This window comes from Chrysochloris asiatica, unplaced genomic scaffold, assembly GCF_000296735.1.
Source record: "Chrysochloris asiatica unplaced genomic scaffold, ChrAsi1.0 scaffold00098, whole genome shotgun sequence".
Lineage (NCBI taxonomy): Eukaryota > Metazoa > Chordata > Mammalia > Afrosoricida > Chrysochloridae > Chrysochloris > Chrysochloris asiatica.
Window position 1 is genome coordinate 7956478 of NW_006408616.1, and position 17194 is coordinate 7973671.

General features: G+C 40.5%; 1 protein-coding gene across 1 annotated transcript in view; it reads right to left on the minus strand.

Annotated features, from left to right (window-relative positions):
* The window catches only part of ITPR2 (inositol 1,4,5-trisphosphate receptor, type 2), a 707773-nt gene extending 697557 nt beyond the window's left edge, over positions 1–10216 (minus strand). Inside the window, exon 1 of the mRNA XM_006866982.1 lies at positions 10125–10216. Within this exon, the coding sequence (XP_006867044.1) occupies positions 10125–10216 (92 nt within the window). The remainder of the gene's footprint in view (positions 1–10124) is intronic.
* Positions 10217–17194: the final 6978 nt, after the last annotated feature.

Consider the following 17194-nt stretch of genomic DNA (forward strand, 5'->3'; position numbering starts at 1 on the left):
CACTGAGTCGGTATTGAAACACAGTGGCCCTATGCACATACCTCACAATCATTGCACTTGAGCCCACTGCTGCTTCACTGTGCCAATCCATCTTGTTGGGGGTCCCTCTTTTTCTCTGACTCTCCACATTACCAAGCATGATATCCTTCTCCAGGGACTGGTCCCTCCTGATAATATGTCCGAAGTCTGGCCATCCTGGCTTCCAAGGAGTATTCTGACTGTACTTCTTCCAACACAGGTTTGTTTCTTATTTTGACAGTCCATGATACTTTTAATATTTTCCTCCAACACTATAACTCAAATGCATCAATTCTTCTATGGTCTTCCTTATTCATTGTTCAACTTTCACATGGATAGGAGGTTATTACACGGTTTGTGTCAGGCACACCTTGGTCCTCAAACTGACATCTTAGCTCTTGAGCACTTTGAAGAGGACTTCTGCAGCAGATTTGCCTAATGCAATATATCATTTGATTTCCTGACTGCTGCTTTCATGAGTGTTGATGGTTGATCCAAGCAAAATGAAGTCCTTGACAACTTCAATTTTTTCTCCATTTATATGGATGTTGTTTATTGGCCCAGTGGTGAGGATTTTTATTTTCTTTACATTGAAGAGCAACCCATACCAAAGGTTGTGGTCTTTGATTGTTATCAGTAAGTATTTTAAGTCCTCTTCACTTTCAGCAAGAAAGGTTGTATTATCTGCATATCAAAAGTTGCTAATGAGTGTTCCTCCAATTCTGATGCCACATTATTCTTTATGGAATCTAGCTTGTTGGACTATGAACTCAGCCCACAGACTGAATAAGTATGGTGAAAGAATACAACCTTGGCACACATCTTTCCTAATTTTAAACTATTCGGTGTTCCCTTATTCTGTTTCAACAACTAGCTCTTAGTCTACGTACAGATTCCTCATGAGCACAATTAAATGTCCCAGAATACTCATTCTCTGCAATGTTGTCCATAGCTTGTCATGATCCACACAGTTTGAGGCCTTTGCATCGTCAATAAAGCACAGGTAAACATGTTTTCTGGTATATTCTGCTTTTAGCCAAGATCCATTTGACGTCAGCAATGATACCCTATACAGAGATGCTAAGGGTCAAAACTATCTCGACAACACATAACAACAACAACAAAACTTTCTATAACATGTCTGAACATGATCTAGTCTGAGACACTCTGTTGCTGTTGTTATGTGTTGTTGAGTTGGTTTCGAAACATAGCAACCCTGCATAGGATTTACAAGGAACGGCTTTAAGTTTGAACTCCCAACCTTGTGGTTCAAACCGATCTTGATGGCAAGTGCTTATCCTATGGCACCATACCAGGATTCCAGTCTGAGGCACTTGTTGTTGTTGTGAAGTGCCGTCGAGTCAGTTTCGACCTATAGCGACCCTATACAGGGTTTCCAAGGCTGTAAATCTTTACAGGAGCAGAAAGCCTCATCTTTCTCCCAAGGAGCGGCTGGTAGTTTCGAACTGCTGACCTTAAGGTTTGCAGCCCGATTAGTAACCACTATGCTACCAGAGCTCCTTAATCTGAGGCACTAAGAAGGATAAAATATCAATTTGGAAAAGCCCTTACACCACAGTAACATGAATTTTGCTAAAATTGATGCAAGAACAAACATCAAATTTATGGCAAAGCTGGAGTGGAAGGAAGGTGAACGCCTTAGTGCTTTATGGAAAGTATTTTCAGTATTTACCATATATATTATTTTATTTTTTTTTTATTTTAAATATAACTTTCTAAAGTATATATTGAAAACTTTCCCACTTAAGTCAGCATGAGACTACAAAGACAGACACACACACACCCACACACAAACAAATCACCTATACATTTGCAAAAGCACAGTTTTATCTACTAAATAAATGAATAATAAAAGATCATTTAAGTTTCAAAGGTGGCCTGGTACCATAGTGGGTTGCCAGTTGGGCTGCTAACCATAAGGTCAGAAATTCAAATCTACCAGCTGCTCCACAGGAGAAAACTCAGGCTTTTTGCTCATGTAAAGATTTACTGCCTTGGAAACCCTATACAGGGTTGCTATGTGTCGGAAGTGACTCGACTGCACACAACCACCAACCACCACAATTTAAGTTTCACTTCTCTGTTTATGATCTGGTGATCCATTACCAAGGTCTGATATACAAAAGGATAATACTCATTCTGTTATAATGCCATAAATTTGCCATAAAAGTCTGCTGTTACTTCTTATATGTTTATATATAAGACACTCCCCTCTAAGTTATAAATTTTGAGTCTATGGTATTTTGTCTCTATTCTATAAGTTTTCTACATGCTATCTGTACAAGAACAATTCCAAAAGAAAAACATAATTGTGCAAATCACTACAATGTCAATTAAAAAAAAAAACTGTTAAATTTAGAATTAAATAAGTTTAGAATTAAACTAAGTAGTCTCTGAATTCTATTCTATCAAAGCCGTGTAATCAGGTACACTTGAGAAGTGATAGCTGTTTGCGTGAGTTTTCTGCCCAGAGAAGGTCTAAAACGGTTTCCAAATGGTTCTTTCCTGTCCAGTCCCAGTCAATGAAGCAAAGAGGAAATGGAGCCAAATTTGTAAAATATTGGTGAACCAGAACAGGAAACTGAATCTTCCTCTGAGAAAACAGGGTGGCAGGTGTGTTGCATAGCAACAAAATCTCATAGCTGGTAGAGTAGGAAACAACAGTGGCCCACTTAAAGACAGTGGCTAACCCCATCACTTAGACTGTGTGTTGCTCTCCACAGTCCTGGCAATAAATAACCCACTGTCCTGCATCAGCTTCCTAGAAGCACTCGCTTATCTCTTTCAAGTCTCATAGTATTTCGTATTCCGGTTATTGTTCCATTTCATCCAAACTTTAAATTTTAGACTTGTTCCAATTTTGCTTCCTAGGCTCTGATTGAACCAGTCGAAGCACTAGTCTGACACTGCAATGTTATTTATGTAATTACTTCTAGGTTTAATAAATCATCTACCTTTCAGCTTAAAACAGATTTTATGTTCATTTCAAAAACTGTCTTATACTCAAACTGATTTCAAGCCCCATAACATTACACGTCTAATGCTTAAAACAACTCAGAATTGAAGATTACAGTGTCTTCTTCTTCCCTACCAAACACACATGCAAATGTCACTGGTTTTTTTTATATAATTTTATTACATTATCATGGGCATTAGCCAAGACAAAGGTAAGCTTATATGCCTAGCTATAGCAGGAACCAGTTTTGGGCTGCTAACCTCAAGGTCGGTAGTTGAAACCCAACCAGCTGCTACACAGAAACAAAGTCTCTATGAGTCGGAACTGACTCGTTGGCATTTAACAACAAACACCATAGTAGAAACTAATGGCTATTAGTTGGAAGGAGTATATTTATAAGATTTGTTGTTGTTGTTGTTATGCACCGTGGAGTCAGTTCCGACTCATAGCGGCCCTGTACAGGGTTTCCAAGGCTATAAATCTTTATAGGAGTAGAAAGCCTCATCTTTCTCCCACAGAGCAGCTGGTAGTTTTGAATTGCTGACCATGAGGTTAGTAGCCTGATTTGTAACCACTACGCTACCAGAGCTCCTATATTTATAAGATATTAAACATAAATTATAGGCTATGCAAAAATAAAAGTTAATTATAACCACTCATTTCATATACAACTCTAAACTATTGATCAAATAGTCCTATTAAGGGTAAGATTTATTAGCTATGAAATAAGTATGTTGTTGTTGTTAAGTGCCTTCAAGTCAATTCCAACTCATAGTGACCTCAAAGGAATAGCTGGTGAGTGTGAGCTGCCAGTCTTGTGGTTTGCAGTCCAGTGCTTATACAGCACTCCACAAGTACAGTATAATTGCATGAGCAAGAGAAGAAACGATAATAATAAAATCATGTCTACAAATATTTAGAAATCAAAACTGTGAAGCAGAAAAAAAAATCAGTAGGGAAAACTCAAGGGATTGTAATTGGGAACAATAAAATTCAAGCATTTACACAATTTTTTTCATCTAAAAAAATAGTTAGAATTATAAGCTTTGTGAGCCACCATCACCTCACCTGACATCCATCATTGAACATGAAAACAAACTAATTGAAAATTTAATTGAACTGGACAAACGAAACAGTAAGTAAAACTAAGGGTTTCAATCCTTTATTGCTCTAAGAGGTTATTATGGTGCTTTGAGGTCACTGTAGCAATCAGTGGTCACTTGACACTTTTTGAGACCTTAACTAGTGACTGTTGATTCTTGGTAGATACTGAAAATAAGCTGCAAGTCAAAGGCAGCAATCACTTACACACATACCTCAGCCATGCAAAATCTAGTCATTAAGGAATGATACAACTCTCACTGTTTCTACTATCCCAATTATCCCAGGAATTCTGCTAGGCTCACTTCTCATTCCATGGTATCTGACCATTGGTCAAGTCAATATATCCAGAAATATGAAGTGTCAAATGACAAAGGAAGTAGATCCCAGTAGAGAGAAACTGATAGAAGGCAGGTGTCTATTTATACAGCATTTGAAAGTATAGCATATGGCAAAACTCTCTCCTTCCCTTCTAAAATAAAAATATAAACTATAACCCTGAAGTGTATCAGAAGAAAAAAAAGTTTATGTAGAACATATTCATCATCTTCATCTAATTGGATTTGTGGCAACTGACTTTCATAATAAAATAGATCTTTAGATGAAAAGAAAATACAAGCCAGGTCCCTACACAAACTGGGGAAGAACAATACTGTATTCAGTTTGCAGCAACTTGGGGCTCAGAAACATCAGGTAATACTGGTTAAAGGATAACTGTGCAAAGTGGGAGAAATGCAAATCATTGCAACTGGGGCATTCAAATTTTGCAGAAACAAAGCCTCTCTGATTCTAAAGATGGGAGAAACAGACTAGGAGCTCAAACTGAAAAGCTGGGTCACAGAGTCTTAAAAAAATTCTCCACAACCCCAATCAAAAGGGATTCCCAGAAAGGCCTGATAAACTCAAATATAGTTATGCAATGTGACTTTGTCAGCTGAAAAAGTCAGTATCTTATTTAAATGAGTTCCAAATGTTAAACAATAACAGTGCATATCATCCAAAACTCATTTATACACTAAGTGTAATTATACAACTACACATGAATTCATTATTTGAAATCTGTGTAATTCATTTCTCATTAACTACCTTCCTAAACTAAATTTGAAAAATACAATCATACTACCAAAGTGTCAAATGGATGAAGAGTTAAGATTAAATTTAATTTTTAACTCTTCCATTGAGTTTTTTTATTATTATAGTGGAACAAATTGTTTTGGCTAAATATATAAAATACCAATATCATCTTCAATCCATCTTTCTGATTCACCTCTACAATTCACTCATAGGGTCTTTGAAGAGATACAAAGGCCACAAAAATAATAAGAACAATTAAATTTTCTAGATAAATTTTAAAAAAATAAATAATAAATCAAAGTCTTTTGTTTCTGTTTTGCACTCGTTTTCATAACACCCTACAGTGGAGTCGGGGGTGGTGGAGAAGAAACAACATAAGTTCCTTTAATGCTTCAGAGAGACAAACAGATAAGAAAAGGAAATAAATTATATGAACAATTAGCAGCAAACCTTGGACACTGCTAATTAGCAGCAGACCTCCAATTAACAGAAGAGCAAGGAAATTTAACTAGAAATATACAGTTCTTGATAAAGAGGGTGTATAAATAATAATCCAATAACAATCTAAGGGAAAACTATCACTAGCGTGCTGCTTCTGTTTCATAGCACTGAAACTAACTTGCAAAATAAAATATGTACCAATGATAATTTAAGATCACAAAGTAGGTAAAGCTACTTTTACCTAATATTATCTAAATAAACATTTTATCTGACATGGGCATATGTTCCTACAAGCTTTATAACTCCTAAAAGTCTATCAACGATATGCTCCCACTGGTTAAAGAAAGTCCTAACCATTAACAGGGAGTCCTGGAGTGGTGCCGCAGGATAATGCACTGGACCACAAGGTCAGTTTGAACCACAAGGTTGGAGGTTCAAACTCAACAGCTGCTCCTCAGAAATCCTATACACGTTCACTACGAGTAGGAACCGACTCAATGGCATTTATTAACAACCATTAAAATGAACCATATCTATTTAAAAACTGTGCATAGATAAAAAGCAGAATGATTTTATTACATTATCATGGGCATTAGCCAAGACAAAGGTAAGCTTATAAGCTTATATGTTCAAAGAGGTCCTGGTTTCTTGATTTCTCTGGATAAATACATCAGGTGATTATATGTCAGGAATATAATTAAGCCATTAAGAAATTAAATGGTGTATTTTCACAAACATTGAAATTTCACACCTTCAATTTTTAGAAATTATTTTATATCCAGAATCTCTAATTTCAAAAACTACCTGCCTGTTAATAAAAATCACTATAAGACTCTCCACAGAATACTTTCATCTAAGTTATGATATAATGTCTTTGTTTGGTATTGAAGGTCAAAACTCAATTTTAGCACTAACAACTCCCACAGAAATATACACCCTGATGACTGGAGGCACATAGAATTCGATGATTACAAGGGGCTGTGGGCAAATCTTCCTACCTTTTCACAAGAACCCAGGTAGCTCTGTCCACATCCAAGACTTAAGGTCAGGAGAACACATTCTCTTTTTTCTTCCCAAGTTTTCTTTCTCTTTTGTATGATTTTTAATTAAGCATTTAGAAATATGAAATGGACTGTGTGGTCCCTTTAAGAATAAAATGAGCCTTTTTTAAAGGTTCCAGATGCTCTCTGAGAGCAATTTAAGAAATGTTTTTGTTTTGTCCTGTGTGCAACATTATTTAATTTGCATAACTCACAGACAACAGAGATTGAAAGTGTTCATTAGAGAGATGGTTAATAATTTCTATTTTATTTCTATTTGATGTCTCCACCTTTTTAAAAAGTAACATGCTCTCAGAGTTGTCCTATTTTCAAAGCAGAAAAGTACTATCTTTTTATGCACCATAGATGTAATGATGTCATTACTTTGTCAAGTGAGATGTTACAATACTTTTACTTTTACAGTTTCCTTTGATTATTCATCCAGGATTCTCTCAACTAAAGTCCATTCTAACTACTGGGCTAGCATCAAGCAACCTTTGAATACCCTTCTGGTCATTGTTACAATGAAAGCTAGAAACTGTACTAGAGCACAGCAGTGATAACGTTTCACTATAACTGTCCTGTTATGGATTCAGAAAAGAGGTTAAGAGTAAGTATACGTAGGACTTTAAAGGACTATAAAGTTATCTGAACTTCTGGGCGTCTATCTTAGAAAAAGAACCTTGCTTCACCGATGGCAACATTTCTAAAGACCTCCACACCCCAGAATCAAGCTACATGAAGGTCTTATTGCATTATTTGCAGCAAGACTCAACCCATTAACAGAAAAATAATATCCTCCACAAAAATATTCTAAGGAAACTCAACGTTCAAAATCCTAGTAAGAAATACCGAATGCCAATAAGATTTATATAAACTTGTTGATGATGTTGGGTTAAGCGTTGTCGAGTCTGTTCTAACTCATAAGGACCCTGTATAGGATTTACATGGAGTAGCTGGTAGGTCTGAACCTCCAAACTTGGGGTTAGAAGTCCAGTGCTAATCCTACAGGGCAACAGCATACAAATGCTATATTAAATGTTATTCAAGTTTATTTTTCTCAAGACTTAAATATTAGAATATATAGCCAAAGAAAGGCAAACCCGGAGGGGGGCTCTCCAGCTTTTGGCATTAGTGTCCTCTGCTTCTTGGGTAAATTACTTTATTTGTCTACATCTATTTCTAGATCTTGAAAGCGAGTAGGGCTGATGACATAATTATAAAAGTTGTAGTTTCCGGATTTTCCATCTATAGCCCTTCTAGGAATTGTTTTATATTATACTTCCCATACCATTGAGCCCTGGTGTGGTGCTGTTGTTGTTGTTGTTATGTGCCCGTGGAGTCGGTTTCAACTTATAGTGACAATAAATCTTTATGGGAGCAGAGAGCCTCATCTTTCTCCCGCGGAGCAGCTAGTAGTTTCGAACTGCTGTCCCTGAGGTTCGCAGCCCGATTCGTAATCACTATGCTACCAGAACTCCTTGGTGTGGTGCTGCAGGATAAACTATTGTTGTTGTTAAGTGCAGTCACGTCTGTTTCAACCCATAATGACCCTGTATAGGGATTCCGAGGAACGACTGGTGAGCTTGTAGTTCAAACCAACTTTGCTGTCCAGCACATGTACCACACCAGATTCCACTGGACCACTAACTGCAAAGTCAGCAGTTCAAAGCCATCAGCCGTTCTCAGAATTCCTATACAGGGTCACTATGAGTCAGAACCAACTGGATAGTACATAAAAACAACAACAACCCATACTTTGCTGAATAAGAACTTATAAAAACATGACTTTTGGTCGGCTTAGATTTTATATTCTATTTCTAATCTTTTTTATTATTTAGTACACAAAGTAACTGTTGCTAATGGACACCAGAGCAGTGATAGTGATTCTAACAGCCAACACTTATATTTGTTGTTGTTGTTAAGTGCCTTGAGTGGGTTCCCACCCATAGGTAACCACTTTACATATATCAACAAAACAACCTGTAAGGTAGAAACTAGTATAACTTCCATTCCAAACCTGAGGAAACTGAGGCACAGAATGATTTACGGAAATCACAGGGTTTAATGGTAAAGCTGGGATTGAACCCTCCTGGGCATTCTGCCAGGAAGTTGTATGTGCTTAACTACCATATCACACACACCTAGAAAATCTATGAAGGGTAAGGGTGAAGCGTAGCAGAGTTCATCAGCAAATTGTTGTTGGGGGTCCAAAACTGAACTTGTGCTATTAATTCTTTCAGAAGCAATAGCAATTTATGGCTTACAGACCTAGTATAAGCACTTGCCACCCAGACTTTTTTTCTTCCATGCTTCAGTTTCACAGGTAAATCACATTGATTGTAAAAGGATTATATTATATGTATCTTGATTCTTTCACCCACTAAGGGAAATTCACAAATAGCAGCAGTCATAGAAATACTGGTGACTTCCACATTCTAGTGATAAGCAGGCAACACTCTCGTCATAACATGGCTCACAATCGTGGTCCTGGGGCACTGTATGTTAAGAAGTGTGTCCCAAAACCTAACAGCAGAAAACAGTAACCAGTCAGGAGGTGGGAACGCCAGTTCCATAGCCTGAAATCTTTAAAACTGGAGTATCTAAGTGCTAAAACCACGAAAAAATACTTATGCATCAAAATATAATTCAGGGTGCATTCAAACTGTGAACTGGTAGTATTCATAATCAGGGCAGACCAATATACTAGAAATAATTAAGTCCTATTTAATTATATATCCCATTCAGAAATCAATCTGGGATCTCAAGAACCTTCCACTTGGTTGATTGCCAGAAGTTCAGCATTTCAGTGGGCCAAGGCCACAGAGCAGAACGCAGGTCTGAGTACTAGAAGCCAGGAGGCGGTCAGAGACCTGTGAGGGTCACAGGCTGCGGACGCCCCCAGGCTGCCCTCGACCGCTGGGCGAGTCTTCGTTTGGCAAGGCCAAAAGGAAATTACTTCAGCGAAGAAGGGACAGTGAACTCCCCCCGTAGGATAATACCACACTTTAGCTCTCACCACATAGCTTGCGTTTCTTGTTCAAGGCCACGGACTTTTATCGACTGCTTTTCCAAGGAGGAACTGGGAGACACTGACTGAGAGAGGTAGCGAGAAAAGATGAGGACGGGAATTGTTTTGTTTTACCTTTAAGGAAAAACAAACACATTTTAATCAAAACAGCCCATGGAGAAACCAGACTTCGCAGGGCCTATCTCAGAGTTTTGAATCACTTCCTCCTTTTCTGATGTGTCTCTGAATATGAGATTAAGAAGTTGCTGAGAAAGTCTCGCCTCTCCCTGAGGCTTCCTGCAAGCAAGGCGCTGTCCGCGGGCGCAGAGCCTGCCCGGCCCGGCCAACCTTGGGCGGGAGTGGGACGACTAGTGCTAAGTAGGCAAGGAGACACAAGGAGGGGACCAGGATGGGTTCGGAAGAGGGAGAGGGAGAGCGCTGCCCTGCCCGCGCCCCCGCTTACCCCAGGGTGCTGATGAAGCCGTTGACCGAGCCCTCCGCGTACAGGGACACGATGTCCCCTATGTAGAGGAAGCTGGACATTTTATCAGACATGCTGCTTCATGTTCCAGAGTGGACGTCCCTCCTCTTCCCTGCGTCTTCTCCGGGAGCCGCCGAGGCAGAAGCGGAACGGAGCGCAGGACAGCCGCGGCCGTGAGCGTCCGCGAGCGCACAGACCCAGAACCCGAGGATCGGGCTCACCCTGCCCCCGCGCCCGGAGCCCCGCCGGCGCAAAGCCGGAGCTGCAGACACCCTGCGACGTGCACCGCCCGGCCGCGCTGAGAAGCCACAACCGCCGCCTCCCCCGGCAGGTTTCCTGTTCCTTTCAGAAGTTTTCTCTTCAACACCTTTGCTCCTCCTCCTGCCTCCACTCCCCACTGCACGTCCCCTCCCCGATCTGCGCCCCGCGGCGGCCGTCCCTGCCACCCCTGCCGCCCCTCGGGACCTGGAGGTTGCAGAGCCCCTGGGTCCTCTCGGGGGAATTTTTGGACCAGGTGGTGGTGCCCATTGGGCGAAGGGGAGAAGAGAAAGTGGGGAGGAGGGGGCGGGCGACCAATCAGGGAGCGGCGGCCAGGGGCGGAGCTGGAGCGGGGCGGGGCTACGCCTGGGGGCACGGGCCACGGAGAAAACCGCGGCGGTGGCCACGCGGACTGGTGCAGGGACACAACGTGGGGGCGGTGCTGGCTGGTGTGGGGCGGGGCGAGACAGTGGGGAGGGGGCGCGCTACAGTCACTCTTGAGAGTCGGGACCTGGGGCTAGACTGACCCAGCCGGGAATAGCTAGGGACTTCGGGGAGAAGGGTGATTATTGGCGATGGGGCGGGCACCGTGGAGCACTTGGACATTGAGGTGAGCCAGTGAGATGTCTGGAGATGCAAAAGTGGAGTCGGAGTGGGAAGGAGTGGTGTATCATTTGCTGATCGAGGGAGAGGAAGGTGTTGAAGTAAAGGGGTGAAAAAATCCAAAATAAATAACTTTAAGAGAGAGAGAATTCTATCTGGAGCTTGCTGTTTTTCTTTTTCTCAAGTATGTGGCGTTAACGAAACTTGATCCGTCAGCAGACAGCCAGGTGGACAGGAACTTCTCCGAGGTAAGCGTGACTTAGCCGACTCAGCAGTTTTTGTAGCCGACCATTGGCCTCAGGGCTCTTCAGCCTCCTAGGCTGCACTTTCTGTGCCTCCTTAACCGCAAACTTGGAGCCTCGCTGACAGTTCTTTGTTTACATTGTAAACTGCTGACTCGCACAGCTTCAGTAGTTATCAAGGAAATGAAGCCGGACAAGTTTCCAGCCTTTTGCTGCTGCTACTGCTGCTGCTGCTGCTGCTGCTGCTGCGCTGCCCTCATCTTATGTCATCATGTCAAAAGCATTCTTCCTACTCTTCTTAAGACATGGAGGAGCCAAACTTTGTGCCGCAGTTATGACACTCGCCACCCAATCAAACAAATGCCACCTAAGTACGTAATCTCCGCAGAGCACGATTTGCAGAAATGCAGAGGGGCTCTGGACGTGCAGAGCGGTGTGTGCCAAATTGTGCAACTGACCGAAATTTTAATTTACAGTTTGAGTTCAAAGATGTCTTAAATCTTACAATTTAAAGATGAAAATCCATTCATATTGACTTCTTCTTGAGGATTATATTCAAATAGTGTAATATGAAGGAATAAATTTAATATTACATTGTTTGTGATTGCAAAGCCAGTAGGATAGAAGAAAATAGGGTATGAAACACAGAATCCAGAAAATGCCAACACAAAGCCCTTATGTGTTGACATAAATTGGACCCAGTAGTTATGCAGATCCTTTTACATCGGAGTTCTCTTTTAGAAAGGGTTACAAAGCAACTTAGAAATGCCTGTTATATGACAGAAGCCCTTCTCTTTCTGCATATATAAACTGTCGACCAAATGCAATTATTTCTCAAAATTCCTACAACCTTCTTTCATGCTAACATCATCTCTTTTGTATTGTAACAGACTCCTCACTGGTCTTTCTAATTGTGCCCACGTATGATGTTTGCAACCAAGAAGTCATATTGGTGCTATTAAATAGATGATAAAAACTTAAAATACTACAATGGCTTCCCATCACAGAGTAAATTCTAAAAATCTTCTGACATCTGTCTCAAAGTGACCCTATAGAGCAGAGTAGAACTGCTCCCGCCTTAGGGTTTCTGAGACTGTCAGTCTTTATGGGAACAATCTCATCTTTCTCCCTCAGAGCGACTGGTGGATTTGAACCACCAACCTTGCAGTTGGCTGCAGCCCACTGCATCATTGGGACTCCCTGTAAGGCTTTATATGTTCTGCCTCCTGTGCCACAATATAGAATTGTTGTGCAGGTTCATATACGTATATGTACATCACTCCCTACAGTATGCAGTACACACCTGTACAACCAAGTCTAGCCCACCACCACTGCAAACTACCAGCCGTGTTTGCTTCTATACTCTTCATTTATGACCGTCCTGACTTTGTTCACTCTTGGTTGAGAGCATTTCTCATGTTATTCCCTCTCCAGGAATGCTCTTCCTACATATATTTGCCAGATTCACGCCCCCTCCTCTTTCCGGTCTCTGCTTATGTTACCTTATCAGAACTCTAATCTTAAACCTAATTCCAGCCCATTCCAATCTATATGTCAACATTTGCCATTAACCTCTGGGATTTAGCTAAACTCCAGATAAGAGGAAAATCCTCAGGAACCCTAAACAGGGTCGCTATGAGTCAGAACCAACTCAACAGCCTTTAACAACAGCAACAATGGTTACACAATCTGTGAAGATACTAAAAACTATTGAATTGTAGTGGTTACGAATCGGGCTGCGAACCTTAAGGTCAGTGGTTCGAAACTACCAGCCGCTCCGCGGGAGCAAGATGAGGCTTTCTACTCCCGTAAAGATTTACACCCTCGGAAACCCTGTACAGGGTCGCTATGGGTCGGAACCGACTCGACGGCACTTAACAACAACAACAACATTGTACACTTTAAATGGGTAAATTGTAAGGCTATCTCAGTAAAGCTGTCACTAAAAATACTGATAATCTATAGCTAGGAAGGAATCCTGATGTGGCACTCCGTAGGATAAGCACTGGACCACAAGGTCGGTGGTTCAAACTCACCAGCTGCTCCTCAGAAACCCTATACAGGGTTGCTACTCAACAGTGCTTAACAACAACAGAGAAAGATAGGGAAACAGAGGTGAGTTTAAAAGAAATTGGCTTCACAAGTATTTGTCAAACTTGGACCTGTGTCTTGGCATCTTTTTCGTTTTTTCTTTGACTTTTACATGTGGTTTTTTGGTCCCACCTGATAATTTCTTCTTTGGGCACGATAGGATAGCTCCTGGACTAGATAAAAGATATTAGGATAGAACTGAAAATAATTTAATAAAGCTCTAAGTGGGATAAAATACATAACTTAATTCTTCACTGATCATTTCATTAACTGCAAACTCTAAAATGCCCCATCCTCCAATAAAAATCCCCTTTCTCAATATCAAGCAGCCTCTTAAGAATGCAGGTACAATGACTTGAATCTACTTTTTCTTCTTTTATCTATTATCTCAAATACATCTCTTCTTTAAAAAAAAAAACAAAAAAAACTTTTTATTGTGAATTGAGTGAAGGTTTACAAACAAGACCATCAGTTTTACGTTCAACAAATCATACACTTTGTTTCATCTCAATGACTGCAATCCCCTCCATGTAACAACAGTTACCTGGCTTCCTCACTGTTTCCATTCCACCCACCTTCCCATCCCTGCTTGCCATTGTCCTTAGGTACATGTTGCCCCTTTGATTTGTAAGGATTGACCTGTCCATCATTCATAGTGAGCATACCTTACTAGTGTTGTGGTTCTCCCTATATACCTATCAAATATATCTCTATATATTTGATATATATAATGCCATCGAGTAGGTTTTGACTCATAGCAACTCTGTATGGGGTTTCCAAGGAGCAGCTAGTGGGTTTGAACTACCAACCTTGTGGTACAAACTGACTTTGAAGTCCAGTGCTTATCCTACAGCACCACACCAAGGCTCCTCTTCTTTACCAACCCCATTGTTTCTCTCTTATACTGTTTTCTATTCCCTGATCTCTGACCTAGACTTCACTGCTTGCCACCATATAAGCCAAGCTCTCTCCTCACAAAGGTGATCATCTGATTGAAACCCCTCAAATCTACAATGATACTCCTGCTGATAAGGAGAACAGGTAACATTACAGTTAATTGCTCAGTTGCCAACAGAAAAATTGGTAGTCAAACCCATGCAACAGCTCAGAAGGAGAAAGAACTGGTGATCTGCTTCCATAAAGATTACAGCCAAGAAAACCCTGTAGTGCAGTTCTACTCTGTCACATGGGGTCCCCATTAGTCAGAGTTAACGTGACATCTCACAACAACAACCTACTGATGTGAATCTTGGATGTTGTGAACTTCTACATAGAGCTTCAGGAATCTACTGATAATATGAAACACCTCACCAAAACTTCACTCATTGTGTGCTAGCTGTTCATGATCCTGTCTCCCACCAGCTGCTTTTATAAACTTAGCATAACTTCCACACCTGTATCCTCACGAAAACTCAGACTTTCCACAGATAAGTCTGGCACGTCTAGTCTTTGAGTACGATGTTACCTCTGCCAAACATTCCTCTTCCTCCTTCCCTTCTCCCAACTCTTTTCCCCAGTGAAGGCTCCCAGACACTGCCAAGTCAAAGTTCTCCTCCCCCTGAATTCCCATAGTGGGGCTAACCTACTCCTAATATTTCTAAGGGCCCAGAGCAGGTAATAAACTGTTAAAAGAATGATCAGGAAGAGTTGGTCCACCCTTACAAGTTCTGTCCACAACCCCAGAATAACATAAATTCCTTGGGCCACTTCTGCATACACTAGGAGACAGTCCACCCTTGAGAAGATATCTAAGAGACCACTGAGGCATAGAATTCTGCAGTGTCCTATATGCACCACATAGAAGAAAAGGAGAAAAAGCTCTGGCTCTTGGTGGGCATGTCCCCTTGAACCAAAGTGGGGTTCTCTAACAGAGTCCAGGACAGAAGCCACAGCCCTTTTAAGATACCTGTCAATACTCCCCACTTTCATTCTTGTTATTTCTGTACATTTGAACCTCCAAACTAGAAGCATCTTGGACATGAGATCAGTATCTAATTTATACTTTATGGATCACAGAGCCTAGCATTTGGGACTTCAACAAGCATTTGATAGATAAATGAAATAAATAAGTAATCCAGAGTTTTTGAAGGGGTAAATATTTTTAATCTTACTGATAAAAACAATAGGTGTTATAAACATCCGTTCAAGCAAACGACATTCAAAGAATCTCCTTTGCTGAGGTGACTACTCTCACCAAATACCCCAGTCACCATTCCCCCCAAAATCCAAAGGGAACAGTAATAAAAGGAGGAAAGTAGTATGCTTGAAATGTTTACTTTCAAAGGATTGAATATAGTAAAAAATAAAATTCCATTAAAGAGATTCCATTTTCATCCATGTTGTTTTCAGGGTGATTTCTATCCAGTGATAACTTAGAAATCCTGAGATTGATACTAGAAATGAAAAGATAAGCAATCTATTATCTGTCAGCTGGATTTCTCATGAATTACTTTACTCAATTTACTACTTTTTAATAAATATAATTTTTAATATGGAACTAATTTACTGAACTGTCTGCTTTCATGGTGGTGGTGGTATGCTGATGAGTTGGTTCTGACTCATCGCAATCCTATATAGGGTTTCCAAGGGTGTAAATGTTTACGGGAACAGAAAGCCTTATATTTCTCCCAAGGAACTGCTAGTGGATTCAAACTTATGATTCAAACAGCCAACCTTGTGGTTCAAACCAACCTTGCTGTCCAGTGCTTATCCCACAGCACAAATTTTAAAAATTAGTTTTTTTAATCACCACCTTGCAACACTGCTCTATCAAACCTATACTTTCTGCCCCTTGATAATATTTCAATGAGATTCCCTAGATTGACTTGTTATTTTTAGTTAGAAAAAGCAAAACACATCCAACCTCATTCTAATTTGAAACTTTAGTCTCATCTTTTCCCAGCCTCCTTAGACCAAGGATCCAGCATTGGGGAAGGAGGTGTAGGTCTGCCTTTTTACTCCTTGGGTGTGAGGCCAGGGAGATGGAAGTTGGGAGCAAGGGATAGAATCAGGCAAACATACCATTAACTTAATTGGGTATGTGATTTAAATCCTCTCTTGACTCTCACTGCTTGTGTAGCCAAAAATGATTGACTGTAAAGAACTTCTTATTGTGCGATTGTTAGGTGCATTCCAGTCGGTTCCAACACATAACGTCCCCTATGCACAAAGGAATGAAATACCACCCAGTCCTGTGCCATCCCATTTGTTAACGATTGAGTCCATTGCTGCTGCCACTGTGTCAGTCCACCTCACTGGGAGTACCCTCATCTTTACCAGGTGTGATGTCCTTCTCCAGGGACTGGTCTCTCTTGATAACATATCCAAAGTACAGGAGACGAAGTCTTGCCATTCTAGCTTCCAACAAGTATTCTGGCTGAACTTAGCTACACAGATTTCTTTGTTCTGACAGTCCATACTTCCATTATTCTTCTCCAACATTGAATCTTCTACAGTCTTTCTTATTCATTGAACAAGTTGCACATGTATTTTGAGGCAATTGAAAATATCATGGCTTAGGTTAGGCACATTTTAGTCCTCAAACTGATATCTTGGATTTTGAACACTTTTAAGAGATCTTTTGAAAAAAGGTTTGCCTAATACTATATATTGTTTGAGCTCTTGACTGCTGCTTCCATGAGTGTTTGTGGATCCAAGCAAAGTGAAGTCTTTAACAGCTTCAATCTTTTCTCCACTTATCATTATGTTATTTTTTGGTCCAGCTAGGAAGATTTTTGCTTTCTTTACATCGAGGTGCAACCCATCCTGAAGGCTTTAGTCTTTGTTAATCAATAAGTATTTTAAGTTCTCTTCACTTTGAACAAACAAGGTTGTATCTTCTACATATCTCAAGTAGTT